The sequence below is a fragment of the Brachyistius frenatus genome, unplaced genomic scaffold (assembly GCF_029030835.1).
Source record: "Brachyistius frenatus isolate BFR_SWC_R1_liver_20210118 unplaced genomic scaffold, ASM2903083v1 Contig_294, whole genome shotgun sequence".
In the NCBI taxonomy this organism is placed as follows: Eukaryota; Metazoa; Chordata; class Actinopteri; family Embiotocidae; genus Brachyistius; species Brachyistius frenatus.
This window is the reverse complement of record NW_027210893.1, coordinates 316,055-338,679: the sequence shown is the minus strand read 5'-3', so window position 1 is coordinate 338,679 and position 22,625 is coordinate 316,055. Positions and strand designations below refer to the sequence as shown.

Genomic DNA, 22,625 nt, shown 5'->3' with positions numbered 1-22,625 from the left:
TTATCAATTAATCCAAAGCCTAAACTGAGTTATAAATCATTTGAGAGTCTGACTCTTAGTCTCTCACCCAAACTGGAAAGCAGAGAAACAGATTGTATTGTTGTTGTTTATCTCCCACCTGGTCCTTATTCAGAGTTTCTAACTGAATTCTGACTTTTGATCAGATTTAGTGCTGAGTTCAGATAAAGTGATGATAGTGGGAGACTTTAACATTCATGTTGACGTGGACAACGACAGCCTCAGTTCTACTTTCAGCTCATTATTAGATTCTATAGGCTTTTCTCAGAATGTAAATAAACCCCGTCACCGTGGTAACCACACCCTCCATCTGGTTCTGTTGTATGGGATGGAAACTATGTCATGAGGAGGAGGTGTCATGAGGAGGGGGTGTCATGAGGAGGAGGTGTCATGAGGAGGGGGTGTCATGAGGAGGAGGTATCATGAGGAGGAGGTGTCGTGAGGAAAGGGCATCATGAGGAGGAGGTGTCATGAGGAGGGGGTGTCATGAGGAGGAGGTGTCGTGAGGAAAGGGCGGCATGAGGAGGAGGTGTCATGAGGAGGGGGTCTCATGAGTAGGAGGTGTCATGAGGAAAGGGAGTCATGAGGAGGAGGTATCATGAGGAGGGGGTGTTATGAGGAGGAGGTGAAGGAGGTGGAGAAGAGTGAGAGAGGTGAAGGAGGGTGGAGAAGAGCAAGAGAGGTGAAGGAGGAGGAGAGTGAGAGAGAGATGAAGGAGGAGAAGAGTGAGAGAGAGGTGAAGGAGGGTGAAGAGTGAGAGAGAGGTGAAGGAGGAAGAGAAGAGTGAGAGGTGAAGGAGGAGAAGAGTGAGAGAGAGGTGAAGGAGGAGAAGAGTGAGAGAGGTGAAGGAGGAGAAGAGTGAGAGAGGTGAAGGAGGAGAAGAGTGAGAGAGAGGTGAAGGAGGTGGAGAAGAGTGAGAGGGGTGAAGGATGAGAAGAGTGAGAGAGGTGAAGGAGGAGGAGAAGAGTGAGAGAGGTGAAGGAGGAGGAGAAGAGTGAGAGAGGTGAAGGAGGAGGAGAAGAGTGAGAGAGAGGTGAAGGAGGTGGAGAAGAGTGAGACCGGTGAAGGAGGAGGAGAAGAGTTAGAGAGAGGTGAAGGAGGTGGAGAAGAGTGAGAGAGGTGAAGCAGGAGGAGAAGAGTTAGAGAGAGGTGATGGAGGAGTAGAACAGTGAGAGAGAAGTGAAGGAGAAGAGTGAGAGAGAGGTGAAGGAGGAAGAGAGTGAGAGAGGTGAAGGAGGGTGGAGAACAGTGAGAGATGTGAAGGAGGGTGGAGAAGAGTGAGACAGGTGAAGGAGGAGGAGAGTGAGAGAGAGGTGAAGGATGAGGAGAAGAGTGAGAGAGATGAAGGAGGAGGAGAAGAGTGAGAGAGAGGTGAAGGAGGAGGAGAAGAGTGAGAGAGGTGAAGGAGGAGGAGAAGAGTTAGAGAGCGGTGAAGGAGGTGAAGAAGAGTGAGAGAGGTGAAGGAGGAGGAGAGTGACAGAGAGGTGAAGGAGAAGAGTGAGAGAGATGAAGGAGGAGGAGAGTGAGAGAGAGGCGAAGGAGGAGGAGAGTGACAGAGAGGTGAAGGAGAAGAGTGAGAGAGGTGAAGGAGGTGGAGAAGAGTGAGAGAGGTGAAGGAGGAGGAGAGTGAGAGAGAGGTGAAGGAGGAGAAGAATGAGAGAGAGGTGAAGGAGGAGGAGAAGAGTGAGAAATGTGAAGGAGGAGGAGAGTGAGAGAGAGGTGAAGGAGGAGAAGAGTGAGAGAGGTGAAGGAGGAGGAGAAGAGTGAGAGAGAGAAAGTGAGAGTGAGGCAGAGATCTTTGTTCACATCTCTAGACTCAGGATATAGTTTAGTGACATCATAACTTCTGATTAATGTCACACTGTTAGTAGAAGAATATGGCAGAATACATGATAACAGTGTGTGTAGTTAGGAATCACAAAGTCCATGTTTTGTTCTTCTAGTTGCTGAGTTTTTGGCAACCTATGACCTCATGAGGGAGACGTGGATCTTGGAGATGGTCAATCCTGGAGGTCATCAGGCGTCTGGAGAGGATCACCTGTGGAGTTGGTGTATTGGAGCGGTTGTGACCCAAAAGGGAACAAAAGGGATGTTCTGTGGTTTCCGGCTAGCAGGATGTGGTCTCCAAAGTGACATGTTTTATACACTTATGTGTGGATATCATCACTTGTGGCAGAAGGTTTAAAGGGTTAAAGGGTGATAAAGAAGGACCCGAGCAGTTTAACAAAAGTTCACGTCATCACAACGTGGGGTTGAGAATTGGGAAAGGTACATCCAAGGTCAAATGAGATAACTGGGGAGGACATGTGGTTCTGGCACTTTGTGAAGGATTCTTCAAAATGCTTTTGCTACAACTACTATTTTACTCTCTAGTACGCCAGAAACAGATTTAGTACGTCCCAGTAGTTAGTATGTTGAAAGTACCAGGATGTTGTACTACATCTGCAGTCTGCAGGTCAGCATGATACTCTGGAAGTTCTGACCCACAATCCTCTGCAGAGAGACAGTTGGTGGCGCTGAAGCTCCGCCCACAAAAGGAAGAAGAAGAAGAAGAAGAAGAAGAAGAAGAAGAGACGTTAAAAGGAAGCTACTCGTTCCAAATCACATCCTCTTTCTTTTTACTACAAACGTTGCGCTACAGATGGCGATGGATATGACCAAGAGGGTCAAAGGTCGAGATGCATTTCTATGATGCAGTAGTATGTCCCAGTTGTACACATACTACATGTAACACTACATAGTTTGTAAGTAGCTGCAGTATCTTTATTCTTTTAGTACAGACTACACAATACGACCAGAGGTACTACAACATCCTGGTACTTTTGGCATCCTATGTTTAACATGCTACGTACTGGGACATACTAAATCTGTTTCTGGCGTACTAGATAGTACGTTACTATGGATAGTGGAACGCAGGCAGTATGTGATTCCAAATGCAAGGTCGGTTTCTTGCCTAAACGACTCCTCCTTTTCCAGGTAGCTCTAAAACTTAATGGAAGTGAGCCCACATTAATTTCAGTAGCGTTCCCTTTGTTACAAGTCCAAATGTCTGCTGTTCCAACTCTTGCCTACATCCAACCAAACAGACCAAAAAATATCACGAGTCACTCCTGCAGGTTGTATTCAAAGGTTGGAGGTTAATATAACTGTCCAAAATAAATGTAAAAACACAATTTAATGAATTCATCATAAGGAATGAAAGAACAGAAGCCAGTGCTGTTCATAATGATATGAATCGTAACCAAAACTAGAAGCATAAACTAAAGAAAATGATCCACGGAGGACTTCCCGTCAGTCCTGCTGTGGTCGGACGGACAGACGGACTCACTGCTGTCCTGCTGCTGGAGGGTCAAAGAACAGAGCTGCCATTCAGTCCATTCAGTCATATGGCTCCACTCTGTCCACAGCACAGCAGCACTCAGTGGTTAACACGGTAACTATGCTGACTTCTCCGTGACGTCACAACGTTCAGTCAGCTGCACATCAACGATGTCGCTGTGAAAAGGAAATCTGCACAATCATATTGTTGCAACTCAAAGACGTTAGTTTCAAATTCCAGAAGAGATGCATCCAAAGACATTAAACACCAGACTGAGGACACCTCCATTATCAGTATTGTGTTATTATTATATGATGTGGCAGATCAAATATAATAATATATAAAGAAGAAGAACCCGTTAGGATGCAGGTGAACAGAAAACTCAACGTCTGGCTGAGCAGCTGCAGGAAACCAACCAGCAACAAGCAGCTCTGAATGAACTGTGACAAGGTGTTGTTTTCTCCCTCCCACCCCCAACCCCCCTCTCTCTGTCTTCTGTCTTCCGGGAACACTAATAGGCTCCATGCAGAGTAATGTGACCAATTGAATCATTCTCGCCGTGGAGCTGGAGGCTGCAGATCGAAGGAGCAGAGAGCTCAGTCCAGCTCCACACCGAGGAAACCTCTCCGGGTGACGCTTTCTCATCTTCTGCTCGGGACTCCTCGGGGATTTTAAAGGAACTAGTGGCCCTCTCTCCATTAGCCTCGGCCCCTTTCTCCTGCTCCAGACCTCAGACCAGCTCCCAGGTGAAAAGGTCAGAGGGCCGCTGTTCAGCCCTGACTGCGACCGTAGGTGAGTGCAAACAGCTGATGCAGGCCGAGCGGTGACAGCAGGACAATTACAAAACAGGATGACATGAATTGTGAGAACTTTATAGGCTTTGACAAGTTTCCTGTTTATCCTCAACTGAAATAATCTCTTCAATCCAGAGGTGTTAGAGCTGTGAGCCGTGAGGACATCTGACCCGTCCTGACGGGACAGCAGATGTGTTCACTTCAGTGTTACAGATGATTATTATCATTGTGTGAAGTAAACAGCTGCCGACTGAACGTTACATAAACCCCTGAGCTCCCCTCCAAGCTGCCTACACATTTCCACGAATTTCCTTTTCTTCACATTTACGTGAGCAGAGATCGGTTAGAGACAGAAAATGGCTGACAAGGTTCTGTCACGCAAAACTGTCATTACGAAGAGATGATCACAGCAGAGTCTAAATGTTTCAGCCGCCTCAGGGAGTCCACGCTCCTCAGAGCAGCTACACACTGTTGTTTGCACCATCATACATTGAAACAACTCAGTGGGAGGAAACGACTATATTTTGATTGCACTGCATATGTTATAAAATCTCCGTACCTCGAGTTTATGTCATGGAGTCAAAACTGAAGAAGTATTCTCAGTCCGTCGCTGTTAAGTTTCACAAAAATGGATATGTGAGATTGAACACATAAACATAAAGGAGCATGGAACCTCACGTGACCACCAGTTATACACAGGACAGTTAATGTACTCCTCTCTGAGTGTAATCATCAATGAATTTAATGGAAAATATGAACTGAAAGGTCATCAGAAACTCACTGAACTCACACAGTCACATTATTTAAGCTGCAGAATTCACACACTTCATGATGTATGTGTACAAAAATAGGACAGGAAGCAGCTCTTCTGTAAAAATAGAGCATGATTGCATCTGTTTTTACAGGTTTAATCACCGACACATCTGAATCTACTAAAAATCATCAAGAGAATTAAGAGTTTGATCTAACATATGTGAAATTGCAATAATCCTAAAAGTTGGATTTAAAGTGCATCAATATAAGTCATATAAATACATTGTTCTTCTTTTGCAAAATGTTTCATGTGTTAGCCTCTAACACTGTGTCACTGATTAGGTAAAGATGGTTGTCTTAGTTAAATAGTGGGGGGAAAAAAAATCAACAATGACCTTTTTAATATTTAACCAAAACTAGCCTCTTTCCCTGGTCAGTGTTTTGGTAGCCGTATGCTAACTACTAGTGGAACAGTGACTGTGGAACATCAAGCCCCGCCTCCTGCTCATGACCTCTGCTTACAACACCTCCTAAACTGGAAGGAAATGTGGTGAGCATAAACCAGGCAGCAATGATGTCTCACTCAGTACAGTGTGAACAGATGTATTTCTGCTAGAGGAATGCCTCCTCAGCAGTATTTATCTTAGTGTTACATCAGAACTGGAAAACACCTGAAAACAGAAGTCAGTCTTAATTCTTCAGACTTTTCTCCAATTATTTTCCAAGAACTGTAAATCTGTAGTCTGTCCGCACCGACCGTCGCTCAGTGAATACAGTCTGGGAACTCGGTTCGTATTAGCGTTAGCACAGCCGCTCTGAAGGGCAGACCAATCATAGACCAGTGTCGGTGGTTCACCGTGTTTGTCCCGCCACCTCCTTCACTGTGATTGGACGGCTGGTGACAGTGACGAGCACAAGTCTCAATGTAAACGCTCATCAGCTCGTCAGCTCATCATGCTGCTGTTGTTCATTAAAAAGCCTTTGGTGGACACGGTCGGTCGCTGTAGCGCTGGCAGAGTGTTGGACGGTTACCGCGTGAGCTGATTGATTAAAATCAACCCGAGGTCTACGCTCAGTAGGATGAACCATTGCAACTGGTTCTCTATGGAGGGTGGACAGACCATAATCCCTAAACATTCCAAGAATACATGAAGTGACTCCTGTTCAGGTGTTTTAAATCACCTGACCAGACTTTGCCAATTAAAATCTCTCCAAGACAATAAGTTGGTTGATTTTCCATCGGTATGATATATGTTAACTTGCTTATTCTTTACGAAACCAGCTAAATATGTACTTTACATCCAAAGTGATCGCCAGAAACCCAACATGTTTTGGTTCCAGGAATAGTACAACATGTTTATTTCATTTTCCTCTAGTGTGACGAGAAACAGCTCATCCATGTCGAGTCTGTGTTTCGGAGCTGGACGTGGTTAGCTTAGCTTAGCATTAAGCCTGCAGCCAGAGAAACAAATCCGAACTGAAAGAGTACATCTCCAAACATCTGTAAAGCTCAGTGTGTAAAATAGTACAGCATTTTATCTTTTACTGCAAGTTAGAGTGAGTGTGTGCAGCTTTATGAGGTCTGGTTGGTATCCTTGTAGCCCTCATTCAACCGGTCGAACCCCCCACTTCTGAGCCTGGTTCTGTTGGAGGTTTCTTCCTGTTAAAAGATTGTTTTTTCTTCCTTCTGTTGGAGGTTTCTTCCTGTTAGAAAAGTTTTTCATTGCTTCTGTTGGAGGTTTCTTTCTGTTAAAAGGTACTTTTTTTCTTTCTTTGTGTTTGAGGTTTCATCCTGCTGAAAGAAAGTTTGTCCTTCCTTCTGTTGGAGAGTTATTCTGTTAAAAGACTTTTTCCTTCCTTCTGTTGGAGGTTTCTTCTGTTAAAATTTTTTCCTTCCTTGCGTTCGAGGTTTCTTCTGGTTAAAAGAGAGTTTTTCCTTCATTCTGTTGGAGGGTTATTCTGTTTCCTTTCTTCTGTTGGAGAATTCTTCCTGTTGAGAGCGAGTTTTTCCATCCTTTTGTTGGAGGTTTCTTCCTGTTAAAATACAGTTTTTTCTTCCTTCAGTTGGAGGTTCCATCCTGTTAAAAGGTATTTGTTCTTTCTTTGTGTTTGAGGTTTCTTCTTGCTGAAAGAGAGTTTTTCCTTCTTTCTCTTGGAGGTTTCTTCCTGATATAAAAGTTTGTCACTGTTTCTGTTGGAGGTTTTTTCCTGTTAAAAGAGAGTTTTTGCTTCCTTATTTGGGAGGTTTCTTCCTGTTAAAAGGTAGCTTTTCGTTGCATCTGTTGGAGGTTTCTTCTGTTAAAAGGTAGTTTTGCATTGCCTCTGTTGGAGGTTTCTTCTGTTAAAAGGTAATTTTTTTCCTTCTGTTGGAGGTTTCTTCTGTTAAGAGCTTGGTTTTCCTTACTTATGTTGGAGGTTTCTTTCTTTTAAAAGGTATTTTTTTCTTTCTCCGTGTTTGAGGTTTTGTCCTGCTGAAAGAGAGTTTTTCCTTCCTTCTGTTGGAGGTTTCTTCCCGTTAGAAAATTTCGTCATTGCTTCTGTTGGAGGTTTTTTCCTGTTAAAAGAGAGTATTTCCTTCCCTCTGTTAGAAGTTTTGTCCAGTTAAAAGGTAGTTTTTCATTGCTTCTGTTGGAGGTTTCTTCTGTTAAAAGTTAGTTGTTCCTTCAGTTGGAAGTTTCTTCCTTTTAAAAGGTAGTTGTTCATTGCTCCTGTTGGAGGTTTCTTCTGTTAAAAGGTATTTTTTCCTTCCTTCTGTTGGAGGGTTTTTTTTCACATTAAAATTGAGTTTTTCCTTGCTTCTGTTGAAGGTTTTTTCCAGTTAAAACTTTTTTTTGCTGTTGGAGGTTTCTTCTTTTAAATGTTTTTTTTCCTTCCTTCTTTTGGAGGTTTCTTCATGTAAGAAAAGTTTGTCATTGCTTCTGTTGGAGGTTTCTTTCTGTTAAAAAGTATTTTTTCTTTCCTTCTGTTGGAGGTTTCTTCCCCTTAGAAAAGTTTGTCATTGCTTCTTTTGGATGTTTCTTCCTGTTAAAAGAGAGTTTTTCCTTCCTTCTTTTGTAGGTTTCTTCCTGTTACAAAAGTTCGTCACTGCTTCTGTTTTAGGTTTCTTCCTGTTAAAAGACAGTTTTTCCTTGATTCTGTTGGACGTTTCTTCTGTTAAAAGGTTGGTCGTCCTTCCTTCTAATGGCGGATTCTTCTGTTAAAAAGTCGTTTTTCTTTGCTCCTTTTGGAGGTTTCTTCTGTTGAAAGGTTGTTTTTCCTTACTTCTGTTGGAGGTTTCTTCCTGTTAGAAAAGTTTGTCATTGCTTCTTTTGGAGTTTTCTTCCTGTTAAAAGTTAGTTGTTCCTGCAGTTGTAGGTATCTTCTTTTTAAAAGGTAGTTTTTCCTTCAGTTTGAGGTTTCTTCTAAGAGCTTGGTTTTCCTTACTTCTGTTGGAGGTTTCTTCCTGTTAAAAGAGTTTTCCCTTCCCTGTGTTGGAAGTTTCTTCCTGTTAAAATGTAGTTTTTCATTACTTCTTTTGGAAGTTTCTTCCTGTTAAAAGTTAGTTGTTCCTTCTGTTGGAGGTATCTTCTGTTTAAAAGGTCGTTTTTCCTGCAGTTGTAGGTATCTTCTTTTTAAAAGGTAGTTTTTCCTTCAGTTGGAGGTTTCTTCTGTTAAGAGCTTGGTTTTCCTTCTTTTGGAGGTTTCTTCTGTTAAAAGGTTGTTTTCCCTTCCTTCTTTTGGAGGTTTCTTCATGTTACAAAAGTTTGTCACTGCTTCTGTTGTAGGTTTCTTCCTGTTAAAAGACAGTTTTTCCTTGACTCTGTTGGAGGTTTCTTCTGTTAAAAGGTATTTTTTATTTTGTCGTTTTTAAGGTTTCTTCCTGTTAAGAGTTTTTCCTTGCTTCTGTTGGAGGTTTCTTCCTGTTCGAAAAGTTCGTCATTGCTTCTGTTGGAGGTTTCTTCCTGTTAAAAGAGTTTTTCATGTCATCTGTTGGAGGTTTCTTTCTTTTAATAGGTATTTTTTCTTTCGTCGTGTTTAAGGTTTCTTCCTGCTAAAAGACAGTTTTTCCTTGATTCTGTTGGAGGCTTCTTCAGTTAAAAGGTTGTTTTTCCTTATTTCTGTTGGAGGTTTCTTCCTGTTCGAAAAGTTCGTCATTGCTTCTGTTGGAGGTTTCTTCCTGTTAAAAGAGTTTTTCATGTCTTCTGTTGGAGGTTTCTTTCTTCTAAAAGGTATTTTTTCTTTGTTCGTGTTTGAGGTTTCATCCTGCTGAAAGAGAGTTTTTCCTTCCTTCTGTTGGCGGTTTCTTCCCGTTAGAAAAGTTCGTCACTGCTTCTGTTGTAGGTTTCTTACTGTTAAAAGACCGTTTTTCCGCAACTCTGTTGGAGGTTTCTTTTGTTAAAAGGTTTCTTTTCCTTCCTTCTGATGGAAGTTTCTTCCTGTTAAGAGTTTTTCCTTGCTTCTGTTGGAGGTTTCTTCCTGTTCGAAAAGCCCGTCATTGCTTCTGTTGGAGGTTTCTTCCTGTTAAAAGAGTTTTTCATGTCTTCTGTTGGAGGTTTCTTTCTTTTAAAAGGTATTTTTTCTTTGTTCGTGTTTGAGGTTTCATCCTGCTGAAAGAGAGTTTTTCCTTCCTTTTGTTGGAGGTTTCTTCCTGTTAAAAGAGGGTTTTTTTCCTTACTTTTGTTGGAGGTTTCTTCCTCTTCAAAGAGTTTTTCCTTCCCTCTGTTGGAAATTTCTTCCTGTTAAAAGGTCGTTGGTTCTTCTGCTGGAGGCATCTTCTTTTTAAAAGGTAGTTTTTCCTTCAGCTGGAGGTTTCTTCTGTTAAGAGCTTGGTTTTCCTTCTGTTGGAGGTTTCTTCTGTTAAAAGGGTGTTTTCCCTTCCTTTTTTTGGAGGTTTCTTCCTGTTAGAAAAGTTCGTCACTGCTTCCTTTGGAGGTTTCTTGCTGTTAAAAGGTTGTTTTTCTTTCCTTCTGATGGTGGTTTCTTCCGTTAAAAGTTTTTTTTTCCTTACTTCTGTTTGAGGTTTCTTCTGTTAAAAGGTTGTTTTTCCTTCCTTCTGATGGCGGTTTCTTCAGTTAAAAGGTTGTTTTTCCTTATTTCTGTTGGAGGTTTCTTCCCGTTCGAAAAGTTCGTCATTGCTTCTGTTGGAGGTTTCTTCCTGTTAAAAGAGTTTTTCCTTTCCTTTGTTGGAAGTTTATTCCTGTTAAAAGGTAGTTGTTCTTTCTGTTGTAGGTATCTTCTGTTTAAAAGATCGTTTTTCCTTCAGCTGGAGGTTTCTTCTGTTAAGAGCTTGGTTTTCCTTACTTTTGTTGGAGGTTTCTTCCTCTTAAAAGAGTTTTTCCTTCCCTCTGTTGGAAGTTTCTTCTTGTTAAAAGGTAGTTGTTCCTTCTGTTGGAGGTATCTTCTTTTTAAAAGGTAGTTTTTCCTTCAGCTGTAGGTTTCTTCTGTTAAGAGCTTGGTTTTCCTTCTTTTGGAGGTTTCTTCCTGTTAGAAAAGTTCATCACTGCTTCTGTTGTAGGTTTCTTCCTTTTAAAAGACAGTTTTTCCTTGGTTCTGTTGGAGGTTTCTTCTGTTAACAGGTTGTTTTTCCTTCCTTCTGTTGGCGATTTCTTCCGTTAAAAAGTACTTTTTCCTTCCTTATGTTGAAAGTTTCTTCAGTTAAGAGGTTGTTTTTCCTCACTTCTGTTGGAGGTTTCTTCCTGTTCGAAAAGTTTGTCATTGCTTCTGTTGGAGGTTTCTTCCTGTTAAAAGAGTTTTTCCTTTCCTTTGTTGGAAGTTTCTTCCTGTTAAAAGGTAGTTGTTCCTACTGTTGGAGGTATCTTCTTTTTAAAAGGTAGTTTTTCCGACAGTTGGAGGTTTCTTCTATTAAGAGGGGGGTTTTTTTTCCATTGGAGGTTTCTTCTGTTAAAAGGTTGTTTTCCCTTCCTTCTGTTGGAGGTTTCTTCCTGTTAGAAAAGTTCGTCACTGCTTCTGTTGTAGGTTTCTTCCTGTTAAAAGACAGTTTTTCCTTGATTCTGTTGGAGGTTTCTTCTGTTAAGAGCTTGGTTTTCCTTCTGTTTGAGGTTCCTTCTGTTAAAAGACAGTTTTTCCTTGCTTCTGTTGGAGGTTTTTTCCAGTTAAAAGTTGTTTTTTTTTTCCATTGGAGGTTTCTTCTTTCAAAAGGTTGTTTTCCCTTTCGTCTTTTGGAGGTTTCTTCCTGTCAGAAAAGTTCGTCATTGCTTCTGTTGGAGGTTTCTTCCTTCTAAAAGAGTTTTTCATGTCTTCTGTTTGAGGTTTCATCCTGCTGAAAGAGAGCTTTTCCTTCCTTCTTTTGGAGGTTTCTTCCCGTTAGAAAAGTTCGTCATTGCTTCTGTTGGAGGTCTATTCCTGTTAAGAGAGTTTTTCCTTCCCTTTGTTGGAAGTTGCTTCCTGTTAAAAGGTAGTTGTTCCTTCTGTTGGAGGTATCTTCTTTTTGAAAGGTCGTTTTTCGTACTGGTGGAGGTTTCTTCTGTTAAGAGCTTTGTTTTCCTTCTGTTGGAGGTTTCTTCTGTTAAAAGACAGTGTTTCCTTGATTCTGTTGGAGGTTTCTTCTGTTAGAAGGTTGTTTTTTTTTCCATTGGAGGTTTCTTCTGTTAAAAGGTTGTTTTCCCTTCCTTCTGTTGGAGGTTTCTTCCTGTTAGAAAAGTTCATCACTGCTTCTGTTGTAGGTTTCTTCCTGTAAAAACAAGTTTTTCCTTGATTCTCTTGGAGGTTTCTTCTGTTAAAAGTTGTCCTTCCTTAATTCGGAGGTTTCTTCCAGTTAAATGAGAGTTTTTCCTTACTTTGTGTTTGAGGTTTCATCCTGCTGAAAGAGAGTTTTTCCTTCCTTCTTTTGGAGGTTTCTTCCTGTTAGAAAAGTTTGTCATTGCTTCTGTTGGAGGTTTCTTCCTGTTAAAAGAGTTTTTTTTCCTTTCCTCTTTTGGAAGTTTCTTCCTGTTAAAATGTAGTTTTTCATTGCTTCTGTTGGAAGTTTCTTCTTGTCAAAAGGTAGTTGTTCCTTCTGTTGGAGGGATCTTCTGTTTAAAAGGTAGGTTTTCCTTCAGTTGGAGGTTTCTTCTGTTAAAAGCTTGGTTTTCCTTACTTCGTTTAGAGGTTTCTTCTGTTAAAAGATCATTTTTTCCGTTGGAGGTTTCTTCTGTTAAAAGGTTGTTTTCCCTTACTTCTTTTGGAGGTTTCTTCCTGTTCGAAAAGTTCGTCATTGCTCCTGTTGGAGGTTTCTTCCTGTGAAAAGCTAGTTTTTCATTGCTTCTGTTGGAAGTTTCTTCCTGTTAAAAGGTAGTTGTTCTTTCTGTTGAAGGGATCTTCTGTTTAAAAGGTAGTTTTTCCTTCAGTTGGAGGTTTATTCTGTTAAAAGGTTGTTTTCCCTTCCTTCTGTTGGAGGTATCTTCTTTTTGAAAGGTCGTTTTTCCTACTGGTGGAGGTTTCTTCTGTTAAGAGCTTTGTTTTCCTTCTGTTGTAGGTTTCTTCTGTTAAAAGACAGTTTTTCCTCAATTCTGTTGGAAGTTTCTTCCTGTTAAGAGTTATTCCTTCCTTCTGTTGGAGGTTTCTTCCTGTTAGAAAAGTTCATCACTGCTTCTGTTGTAGGTTTCTTCCTGTAAAAACAAGTTTTTCCTTGATTCTCTTGGAGGTTTCTTCTGTTAAAAGTTGTCCTTCCTTAATTCGGAGGTTTCTTCCAGTTAAATGAGAGTTTTTCCTTGATTCTGTTGGGGGTTTCTTCTGTTAAAAGGTTGTTTTTCCTTCCTTCTGATGGTGGTTTCTTCCGTTAAAAAAGTAGTTTTTCCTTCCTTCTGTTGGATGTTTCTTCCTGTTAGAAAAGTTTGTCATTGCTTCTGTTGGAGGTTTCTTTCTGTTAAAAGGTATTCTTTCTTTCTTCGTGTTTGAGGTTTCTTCCTGTTAAAAGAGTTTTTCCTTCCTTTGCTTTTTCTCCCTTAAAGGGGAGTTTTCTTTCCCAGCTTACGTCGGAATAGTTGAAATGTTGGGTCCCTCTGCATAATGGTGCTGTAAGGACTTTAATGTGTTCAGTACCATGAAATAACCTGTGTTGTGATTTGGCGCTATATAAATATAATTGAATTGTGTCTGCACTGAGACTCAGTTGAAACCAGCCCTACCACCACACACTGGAGATGCATAACAGAGAAGGTGGGATGATGCATCACTTTCTCCAAAAAGATTTTATATTCGTATTGAAACACAGATTAAACCAACATGTTAACCAGCAGACGTGTTTGTAGTTGTATTTTTGAACTGTGGACAGAGTCGCTCAGGTGATCCACATCCTGACTCTCCACTGAACACAGACATCAGATCAGTTGTGACATTCTAGCCTGTTTTCATGTACTTGTGTTCTGGGTGATCCAGTGACCGAGCTGACTGAGAGATGAAGCTCAGTCAGCATGTGGCTCTCATGTGACCACCTTGCTGAGTGTAATCAGCCTGCTGTTTCTCGGCCTTAGGAAGATTAATGTGATCCCCATTCAGCTGCACGTTCAGTCCACACACTCCCTACAGTCTGCCGTCACCGCTGCTGATGTCACTCACGTCTTCATAAACAAACATATAATGTGGTCACATGTTGATTACTTCACTTCCGACTAAAGGTTTTTTGAAGTGTTTTGTCGTCATTGATTCACTTTTTTCATATTGTGTTTCTACAAGTCGTGACATCTTTTAAAAATGTTGTAATTATTTTGTTGTCATGTTGACGACGTTCACAGAAAATGTATGAGAAGGTGGGAATGTGCTGTATGCTGTAATTGGTGAGCAGGATGAGTGCAGTGCAGTCAGTTTAAAGCTCCCTGCAGATGAAGACGCATTCCTACTCTGCATGTCGCTGTGTTCTTCAGACAGAGTCCCAGCTGGGACCTGCTCTAATCTCCTGGCAACAATATTGACATAGAAATAGAAACTCTGGAGAGGACAGGACTCTAGCTGTCTGCCTGTCCCGACTGCCTCCACATATATCTGCTGCACATACCTAAGTTCTGCATGAATTAGAGTGAAGCTGTAGACATAATATGGGATTTAAAGGAACAGTCCCACATTTTTACCCAGAATCACATGAAAAGATGGATATTTGTCATACTCAGGACTTGTTTAGTGAAATGAACTGCTGGACTGCATCTTTAAGAAACTAAATAATTCCAAACCTTCTGTAGAGCAATATGCTAACATGCTCGCAGTGCTAAAGCGAAACTGATGTTCAGCAGGTTTACAATGTTTATATTTAGTTTAGCCTGTTAGCATGCGAGCTAAAGTACAAAGGAAGCTGATATGAATGTCATCAGTGATGCCATACTCAGGAACCAAAGTTTTTAAATTACATTTCTGGACAGAATTAAAACTAGATTATTGCAAAACGTCCTTTAACATCCATTCAGCAGTTCATAACAATCGATTTTACTCCAACCAGCCAGCAGCAGGCGCATGGTGGCAGCAGGAAGCAGCAGAAGGGACAACGCTATCTCCTCTGTGGGGAACTAATGAACCAGAGTCCCAAATATCCATGAAATAAACTGTGCAGGCTACCGAGCTAACGAGGCTCCCTCATCTGTGTTTCTATTCTAAAGACGGGTGTTAGATGACTCACAAGATGTCACAGGATAGTAAACACAAGAGGAGTGACTCATCAGGAAGAACATGTGACCATGGTCCTGGCCCCTACCTGTCCTGGCCCTCCACCGGCCATTGGCACTGTAGTAACATGCTCGGCTGTCTTTTATCTTTTCATTTCAGGATCACCTTCACTTCCCCTGCAATCATGACAACCAAGTCCAACAGCTGCGTGCTGGGTGGGAAGACATCCTGCTCTCCCCTGCTGTCCTCTCCACCTCGCCAGCGCCTGGTCACCAAAGATGGACACTGTGCGCTCCGTCCCCCCCTGTGCACCTCAGGCTCGTGGCGCCGGGCCCCGGGCCGGGCCTGGCTGCTGGCAGCGCAGGACCTGTGGGGACTGTTGGTGGGTCTGCGCTGGAGGTGGGTCCTAATGGCCTTCTGCGCCTCCTTCCTCGCCCACTGGTTGGTGTTTGCCTGCCTGTGGTACTTGCTGGCCCATCTCAACGGAGACCTGGCTGTGCAGGATCACGACGCCCCCCCGCAGGGGCACGTGGTCTGTGTGAAACACATCACGAGCTTCACCGCTGCCTTCTCCTTCTCCTTGGAGACGCAGCTGACTATCGGCTATGGCACCATGTTCCCCAGCGGAGACTGTCCGAGTGCCATCGCACTGCTGGCTGTGCAGATGCTGCTGGGGCTGATGCTGGAGGCCTTCATCACAGGTACAACTACACCATCACTATCGAGGACACAACGCTCTCACTACACCATCACTACAGAGGACACAACGCTCTCACTACACCATCACTACCGAGGACACAACGCTCTCACTACACCATCACTACCGAGGACACAAAGCTCTCACTACACCATCACTACCGAGGACACAACGCTCTCACTACACCATCACTACCGAGGACACAGCGCTCCACACTACACCATCACTACCGAGGACACAACGCTCCACACTACACCATCACTACCGAGGACACGACGCTCTCACTACACCATCACTACCGAGGACACAACGCTCTCACTACACCATCACTACCGAGGACACAACGCTCTCACTACACCATCACTACCGAGGACACAACGCTCCACACTACACCATCACTACCGAGGACATAACGCTCCACACTACACCATCACTACCGAGGACACGACGCTCTCACTACACCAACACTTCCGAGGACATAACGCTCCACACTACACCAACACTACAGAGGACACAACGCTCCACACTACACCAACACTACCGAGGACATAACGCTCCACACTACACCAACACTACAGAGGACACCACACTCTCACTACACCATCACTACCGAGGACACAACGCTCCACACTACACCATCACTACCGAGGACACAACGCTCTCACTACACCATCACTACCGAGGACACAACGCTCCTCACTACACCATCACTACCGAGGACACGACGCTCTCACTACACCATCACTACCGAGGACACGACGCTCTCACTACACCATCACTACCGAGGACACGACGCTCCACACTACACCATCACTACCGAGGACACGACGCTCCACACTACACCATCACTACCGAGGACACGACGCTCTCACTACACCATCACTACCGAGGACACAACGCTCTCACTACACCATCACTACAGAGGACACAACGCTCTCACTACACCATCACTACCGAGGACACAACGCTCTCACTACACCATCACTACCGAGGACACAAAGCTCTCACTACACCATCACTACCGAGGACACAACGCTCTCACTACACCATCACTACCGAGGACACAGCGCTCCACACTACACCATCACTACCGAGGACACAACGCTCCACACTACACCATCACTACCGAGGACACGACGCTCTCACTACACCATCACTACCGAGGACACAACGCTCTCACTACACCATCACTACCGAGGACACAACGCTCTCACTACACCATCACTACCGAGGACACAACGCTCCACACTACACCATCACTACCGAGGACATAACGCTCCACACTACACCATCACTACCGAGGACACGACGCTCTCACTACACCAACACTTCCGAGGACATAACGCTCCACACTACACCAACACTACAGAGGACACAACGCTCCACACTACACCAACACTACCGAGGACATAACGCTCCACACTACACCAACACTACAGAGGACACCACACTCTCACTACACCATCACTACCGAGGACACAACGCTCCACACTACACCATCACTACCGAGGACACAACGCTCTCACTACACCATCACTACCGAGGACACAACGCTCCTCACTACACCATCACTACCGAGGACACGACGCTCTCACTACACCATCACTACCGAGGACACGACGCTCTCACTACACCATCACTACCGAGGACACGACGCTCCACACTACACCATCACTACCGAGGACACGACGCTCCACACTACACCATCACTACCGAGGACACGACGCTCTCACTACACCATCACTACCGAGGACACAACGCTCTCACTACACCATCACTACCGAGGACACAACGCTCCACACTACGCCATCACTTCCGAGGACATAACTCTCCACACTACACCAACACTACAGAGGACACAATGCTCCACACTACACCAACACTACCAAGGACATAACGCTCCACACTACACCAACACTACAGAGGACACCACACTCTCACTACACCATCACTACCGAGGACACAACGCTCCACACTACACCAACACTACAGAGGACACAACACTCCACACTACACCAACACTACAGAGGACACCACACTCTCACTACACCATCAGTACCGAGGACACAACACTCCACACTACACCAACACTACAGAGGACACCACACTCTCACTACACCATCAGTACCGAGGACACAACGCTCTCACTACACCAACACTACCGAGGGCACAACGCTCTCACTACACCATCACTACCGAGGACACAACGCTCTCACTCCACCATCACTACCGAGGACACAACGCTCTCACTACACCATCACTACCGAGGACACAACGCTCTCACTACACCATCACTACCGAGGACACAACGCTCTCACTACACCATCACTACCGAGGACACAACGCTCCACACTACACCATCACTACCGAGGACACAACGCTCTCACTACACCATCACTACCGAGGACACAACGCTCCACACTACACCATCACTACCGAGGACACAACGCTCCACACTACACCATCACTACCGAGGACACAACGCTCTCACTACACCATCACTACCGAGGACACAACGCTCCACACTACACCATCACTACCGAGGACACAACGCTCCACACTACACCATCACTACCGAGGACACAACGCTCTCACTACACCATCACTACCGAGGACACAACCCTCTCACTACACCAGCACTACCGAGGACACAACACTCTCAGTACACCAACACTACAGAGGACACAACGCTCCACACTACACCATCAGTACCGAGGACACCACACTACACCAACACTACAGAGGACACAACGCTCTCACTACACCATCACTACCGAGGACACAACCCTCTCACTACACCATCACTACCGAGGACACAACGCTCCACACTACACCAACACTACCGAGGGCACCACGCTCTCACTACACCATCACTACCGAGGACACAACGCTCCACATTACACCATCACTACCGAGGACACAACGCTCCACACTACACCAACACTACCGAGGGCACAACGCTCCACACTACACCATCACTACCGAGGACATAACGCTCCACACTACACCATCACTACCGAGGACACAATGCTCTCACTACACCAACACTTCCGAGGACATAACGCTCCACACTACACCAACACTACCGAGGACATAACGCTCCACACTACACCAACACTACAGAGGACACCACACTCTCACTACACCATCACTACCGAGGACACAACGCTCCACACTACACCAACACTACAGAGGACACCAAACTCTCACTACACCATCACTACCGAGGACACAACGCTCCACACTACACCAACACTACAGAGGACACAACACTCCACACTACACCAACACTACAGAGGACACCACACTCTCACTACACCATCACTACCGAGGACACACCGCTCCACACTACACCAACACTACAGAGGACACAACGCTCCACACTACACCAACATTACAGAGGACACCACGCTCTCACTATACCAACACTACCGAGGACACAACGCTCCACACTACACCATCACTACCGAGGACACAACGCTCCACACTACACCAACACTACAGAGGACACCACACTCCACACTACACCAACACTACAGAGGACACCACGCTCTCACTACACCATCACTACAGAGGACACCACGCTCTCACTACACCAACACTACAGAGGACACCACGCTCCAAACTACACCAACACTACAGAGGACACCACGCTCTCACTACACCATCACTACCGAGGACACAACGCTCCACACTACACCAGCACTACCGAGGACACAACACTCTCACTACACCAACACTACAGAGGACACAACGCTCCACACTACACCATCAGTACCGAGGACACCACACTCCACACTACACCAACACTACAGAGGACACCACGCTCTCACTACACCATCACTACAGAGGACACCACGCTCTCACTACACCAACACTACAGAGGATACCACGCTCCAAACTACACCAACACTACAGAGGACACCACGCTCTCACTACACCATCACTACCGAGGACACAACGCTCCACACTACACCAACACTACCGAGGACACAGCTGCAAGCGCCTCGGTCTGGACCGCATCACTGTCAATAACAACGTTAACACACCCTCCAGTGTCATATAGAGATTATACAACAAGTTACCAACCTAAATAATAGTAATCTAAATGTGTTCATATTGTGGGACAATTCACTCCCAAAATATATAACTTTAATTTCCATGGCAACACATGGGGTATGACTAACAACTGGAAAACAATCAGTCTCGTCAGTAAACTCTTATGTAACGTACGCAATGTTTGCTACTGCAGGAAGTAGTCCGACCCTTAGCAACCACCTAAACTGCTCAGCTAGCTCAGTCTGGTTGGAACTAAGATATCTAATGAACAAAAATATCGGATGAACAAAGATATATGATGAACAAAGATATCTGAGAAACAAAGATATGTGATGAACAAAGATATGTGATGAACAAAGATATGTGATGAACAAAGATATCCGATGAACAAAGATATCTGGTGAACAAAGATATCCGATGAACAAAGATATCCGATGAACAAAGATATCCATGTTCTCATGTGTTTTTAACATTTTAGCTCCGTGTCATGTGTTCAAACCAAACCGGTCCAGCTATCCTCCACTAGGACTGTAAGTGCGTGACTATCCGTGGTGTTACGGTACGGGTGCTCGGAGCGACCAAAAAGGACCAAAAGAGACCCGACTTCACCAAATGGGTCATTTAATAGAAATATAACAAGTAGAAACTACATTATATTACATATTATATGAAACTCAGTTCTAATTCTATTTTCCCATTGAGGAGGTGGAGGGATATTTGTAGTGATGGGCAGGATGTGATGTTATGATGATTTGTTCATAATGTTCAGTCGACCAATCAGATCCCTAGGGCGGAGCTATTGGTTGTATAATTACACAACAGGAGCCGAGCTGGAGCCCAAAGAAAATACCATATCGGTCAAAACCTTTTTTTTTTCTCTGCTCATCTTAAAAAATATGGTCTGTTTTGGATTCACACCTTTTATTAATAACTCTCTTGATGATGCATCCAATTCTCCAGTAACTTGAGTTTACGTATCCATCAAACTTAAAGCAAACCCCTGTCAGTCATCTTCAGTGATGTTTAACCAATCTGCTCCTTACCTAAACCAGTGATCTCCAAAACATCCGTTCATGTCCTCCTCCAACACTGCGTGGATGGAGACCTGCTGCATTACAGTTTGTTTGTAGCCTTGATCTTCTAACAGTAATCTGGAAACAAAGGTCTATGAAGCACTGTGAAGCAGTTACACGCAAAATAGTTTCAAAGCTTGTAATGCAGACAAAATGTGACATCTGCTGGTGATGCTCAGTATTGCAAGAAAAAGTAAACCTCTTAAAAGATTGGGCCACTTAAAGCAACAGATGTAGTTATATTGTACTTTCCACTGCGCTGCATTTCTCTGACAGTTAGTTACTTTACAGTTTAATATTTTTATTAAACATGTGATATTCTCATAAAATACATTGCTAAATATTAAAACAGTGGTTCTCAACCTTTGGCCTTTCACCTCTCACCATGTGCCAGGCTTCAGTTGTGTATGACACCAGAGAGATGTTTCCCTTCTCAACCTCTCACATGTGCTCCTTCATCATGGAACCATATCATTAAACTGAACTATGAATTATCGTGTTTTAATGTTATTAATTTGGTGTCCCTTCATCTTGTGCTTTACGAACATTTTGCAGTTTTACCTTGGCTGCTGATGTCAGGAACGGCTGTGATTTACTGCAGTAACGATGTCCAAACATCTCACCATGTTGTTATATTGAAGTCTCATTGTTTTAACCTTCAGGTGCATTTTTAGCCAAGATTGCACGTCCCCAGAAGCGAGCAGGAGCCATCCAGTTCAGCCCTCAGGCGGTGGTGGGGCAGCATCAGGGCCAGACGTGCCTCATGCTGCGAGCCACCAACCTGCTGCAGCGCCCTCTGGTGGATGTAAAGGTGAGTGCCGTGCTCTATGAGGAGCACGAAGGTCAAGCTCTGCACCAGACCTCGCTGGACTTCCACCTGGACCATTTGGGCCAGCAGCCGTGCCCCTTCTTCATTTTCCCGCTGACATTTTACCACCCATTGGACCAGCAGAGCCCTCTGTACCCCGCCCTGTGTGAGGGCACCTCCACCCACTTTGAGCTGGTGGTATTCCTGTCAGCCTTACAGGAGGGAACTGGAGACTCCTGCCAGAAGAGGACCTCATATCTGCGCCAAGAAATCCAGTTTGACCGCCGCTTTGTTCCGGCCCTAGGGCTGGATGCTCGGGGGAGGTACATGGTGAGCGGCCATCACTTCGAAACTGCTCACTCAAAGGAGCCTTTGAACAAGGACTGTGTGGTGCAGATCAACGGGGATGGCAGCGACAGGATGGAGTAAGACGGCTGAAGCGGAGGGAAGTTCCTGATGATGGCCAGGGTAACAAAGCAGGCAGGAGGTATTTGATTTAATCTGGTAAATCTGAACGTATGTTTAAACATTTAAAATCCAAATGTACGTCACATAGATGCTGCTGTGGGCTCCCTCAGCTCGTCTATCCACTCACTGGGAGTTCTCAGTGCGACCGGAGGAGCCCATCACTACTGCCAGTCGTGTTGGTTGGAACAGCTAACCAGTAGAGGGTGCTGTAGGCAGATACTGTTCATTACAAGTTGTTCCTTTGTTTTTTTCTATTGTTCTGGCCAACAGTTTTACCAGGATAACATATGCACCAAATTAATACTGGAGTTGTTAGACCAAGACTCACAGTCCTGGAAACACATCCAGCATTACACACCAGTAGTCAGATGATCCGACAGGTCGGACACAAACCTCGGTGTTACACGTATCAACTTATTTTAAAAAGAGGAAACGAAATGTTTAAAACAATATTTGCGGGAGCTTGCAAATGTTTTACAATTCATGCAATTTTTCTACAAAAATTTTTATCATCAGAATCTGAGCTGAAAGTATTAAAACATAAAGTAAATCTTTTTAAACAAAACTCTCTTCATTAGCAACAATAACTCCTCATTTCAACCAGAAAGTCTCTGCTCCTGTTTTCATCTCCAAATAAAACTCTGTTCACCGGAGGAACAGGAACAAGAGGAGAAACAGGAAGTGACGGGGTTTGTGGGAAATATGTTCTTCACATTAAAATGATGTGATTAAATGTTTGTGATCAAAGGAAGTGATTCCATATTACTGGATGTTAAATGAGTTTTCTCCACACGTCCAGTTGTCAGAGACGTCTCTTTGTTTGTTTCATCCAGCAGGTCTATGTGTTGAATGAACATGAATTAAACAGCATCTAAGCTCTTATTTTGAAAGGCTGATGTAGTCCTTGGAGTCTATATGATTATTCTATTATGATGTGCAGTAGCTTTATTATCAAAGGAAGTGATCACATATTTATGCCTTTATTGGGTACATTTTTCTTTCTCCACTTGCAATTTTTTCTAATTCTCACCATTTTACACAAAATATTCACTTAAAAGTCTGGAAA

General features: G+C 43.9%; 1 protein-coding gene and 1 long non-coding RNA gene across 3 annotated transcripts; both read left to right on the top strand.

Annotated features, from left to right (window-relative positions):
- Positions 1-1,037: 1,037 nt before the first annotated feature.
- LOC138635148 (uncharacterized) lies at positions 1,038-1,793 on the top strand. Of its 2 annotated transcripts, none has more exons than XR_011312069.1 (3): positions 1,038-1,079; positions 1,356-1,417; positions 1,759-1,793. It is a non-coding gene; the product is annotated as an uncharacterized lncRNA (long non-coding RNA). The 2 variants fall into 2 exon arrangements; XR_011312070.1 differs by lacking the exon at positions 1,759-1,793 and adding an exon at positions 1,499-1,525.
- A 2,114-nt stretch (positions 1,794-3,907) lies between these two features.
- On the top strand, positions 3,908-21,844 carry kcnj13 (potassium inwardly rectifying channel subfamily J member 13). The gene is made up of 3 exons (XM_069722505.1): positions 3,908-4,129; positions 14,614-15,155; positions 20,946-21,844. Exons 2-3 carry the CDS (start codon positions 14,639-14,641, stop codon positions 21,518-21,520), a joined length of 1,092 nt encoding a protein of 363 aa, XP_069578606.1. The 5' UTR covers positions 3,908-4,129; positions 14,614-14,638; the 3' UTR covers positions 21,521-21,844.
- Positions 21,845-22,625: the final 781 nt, after the last annotated feature.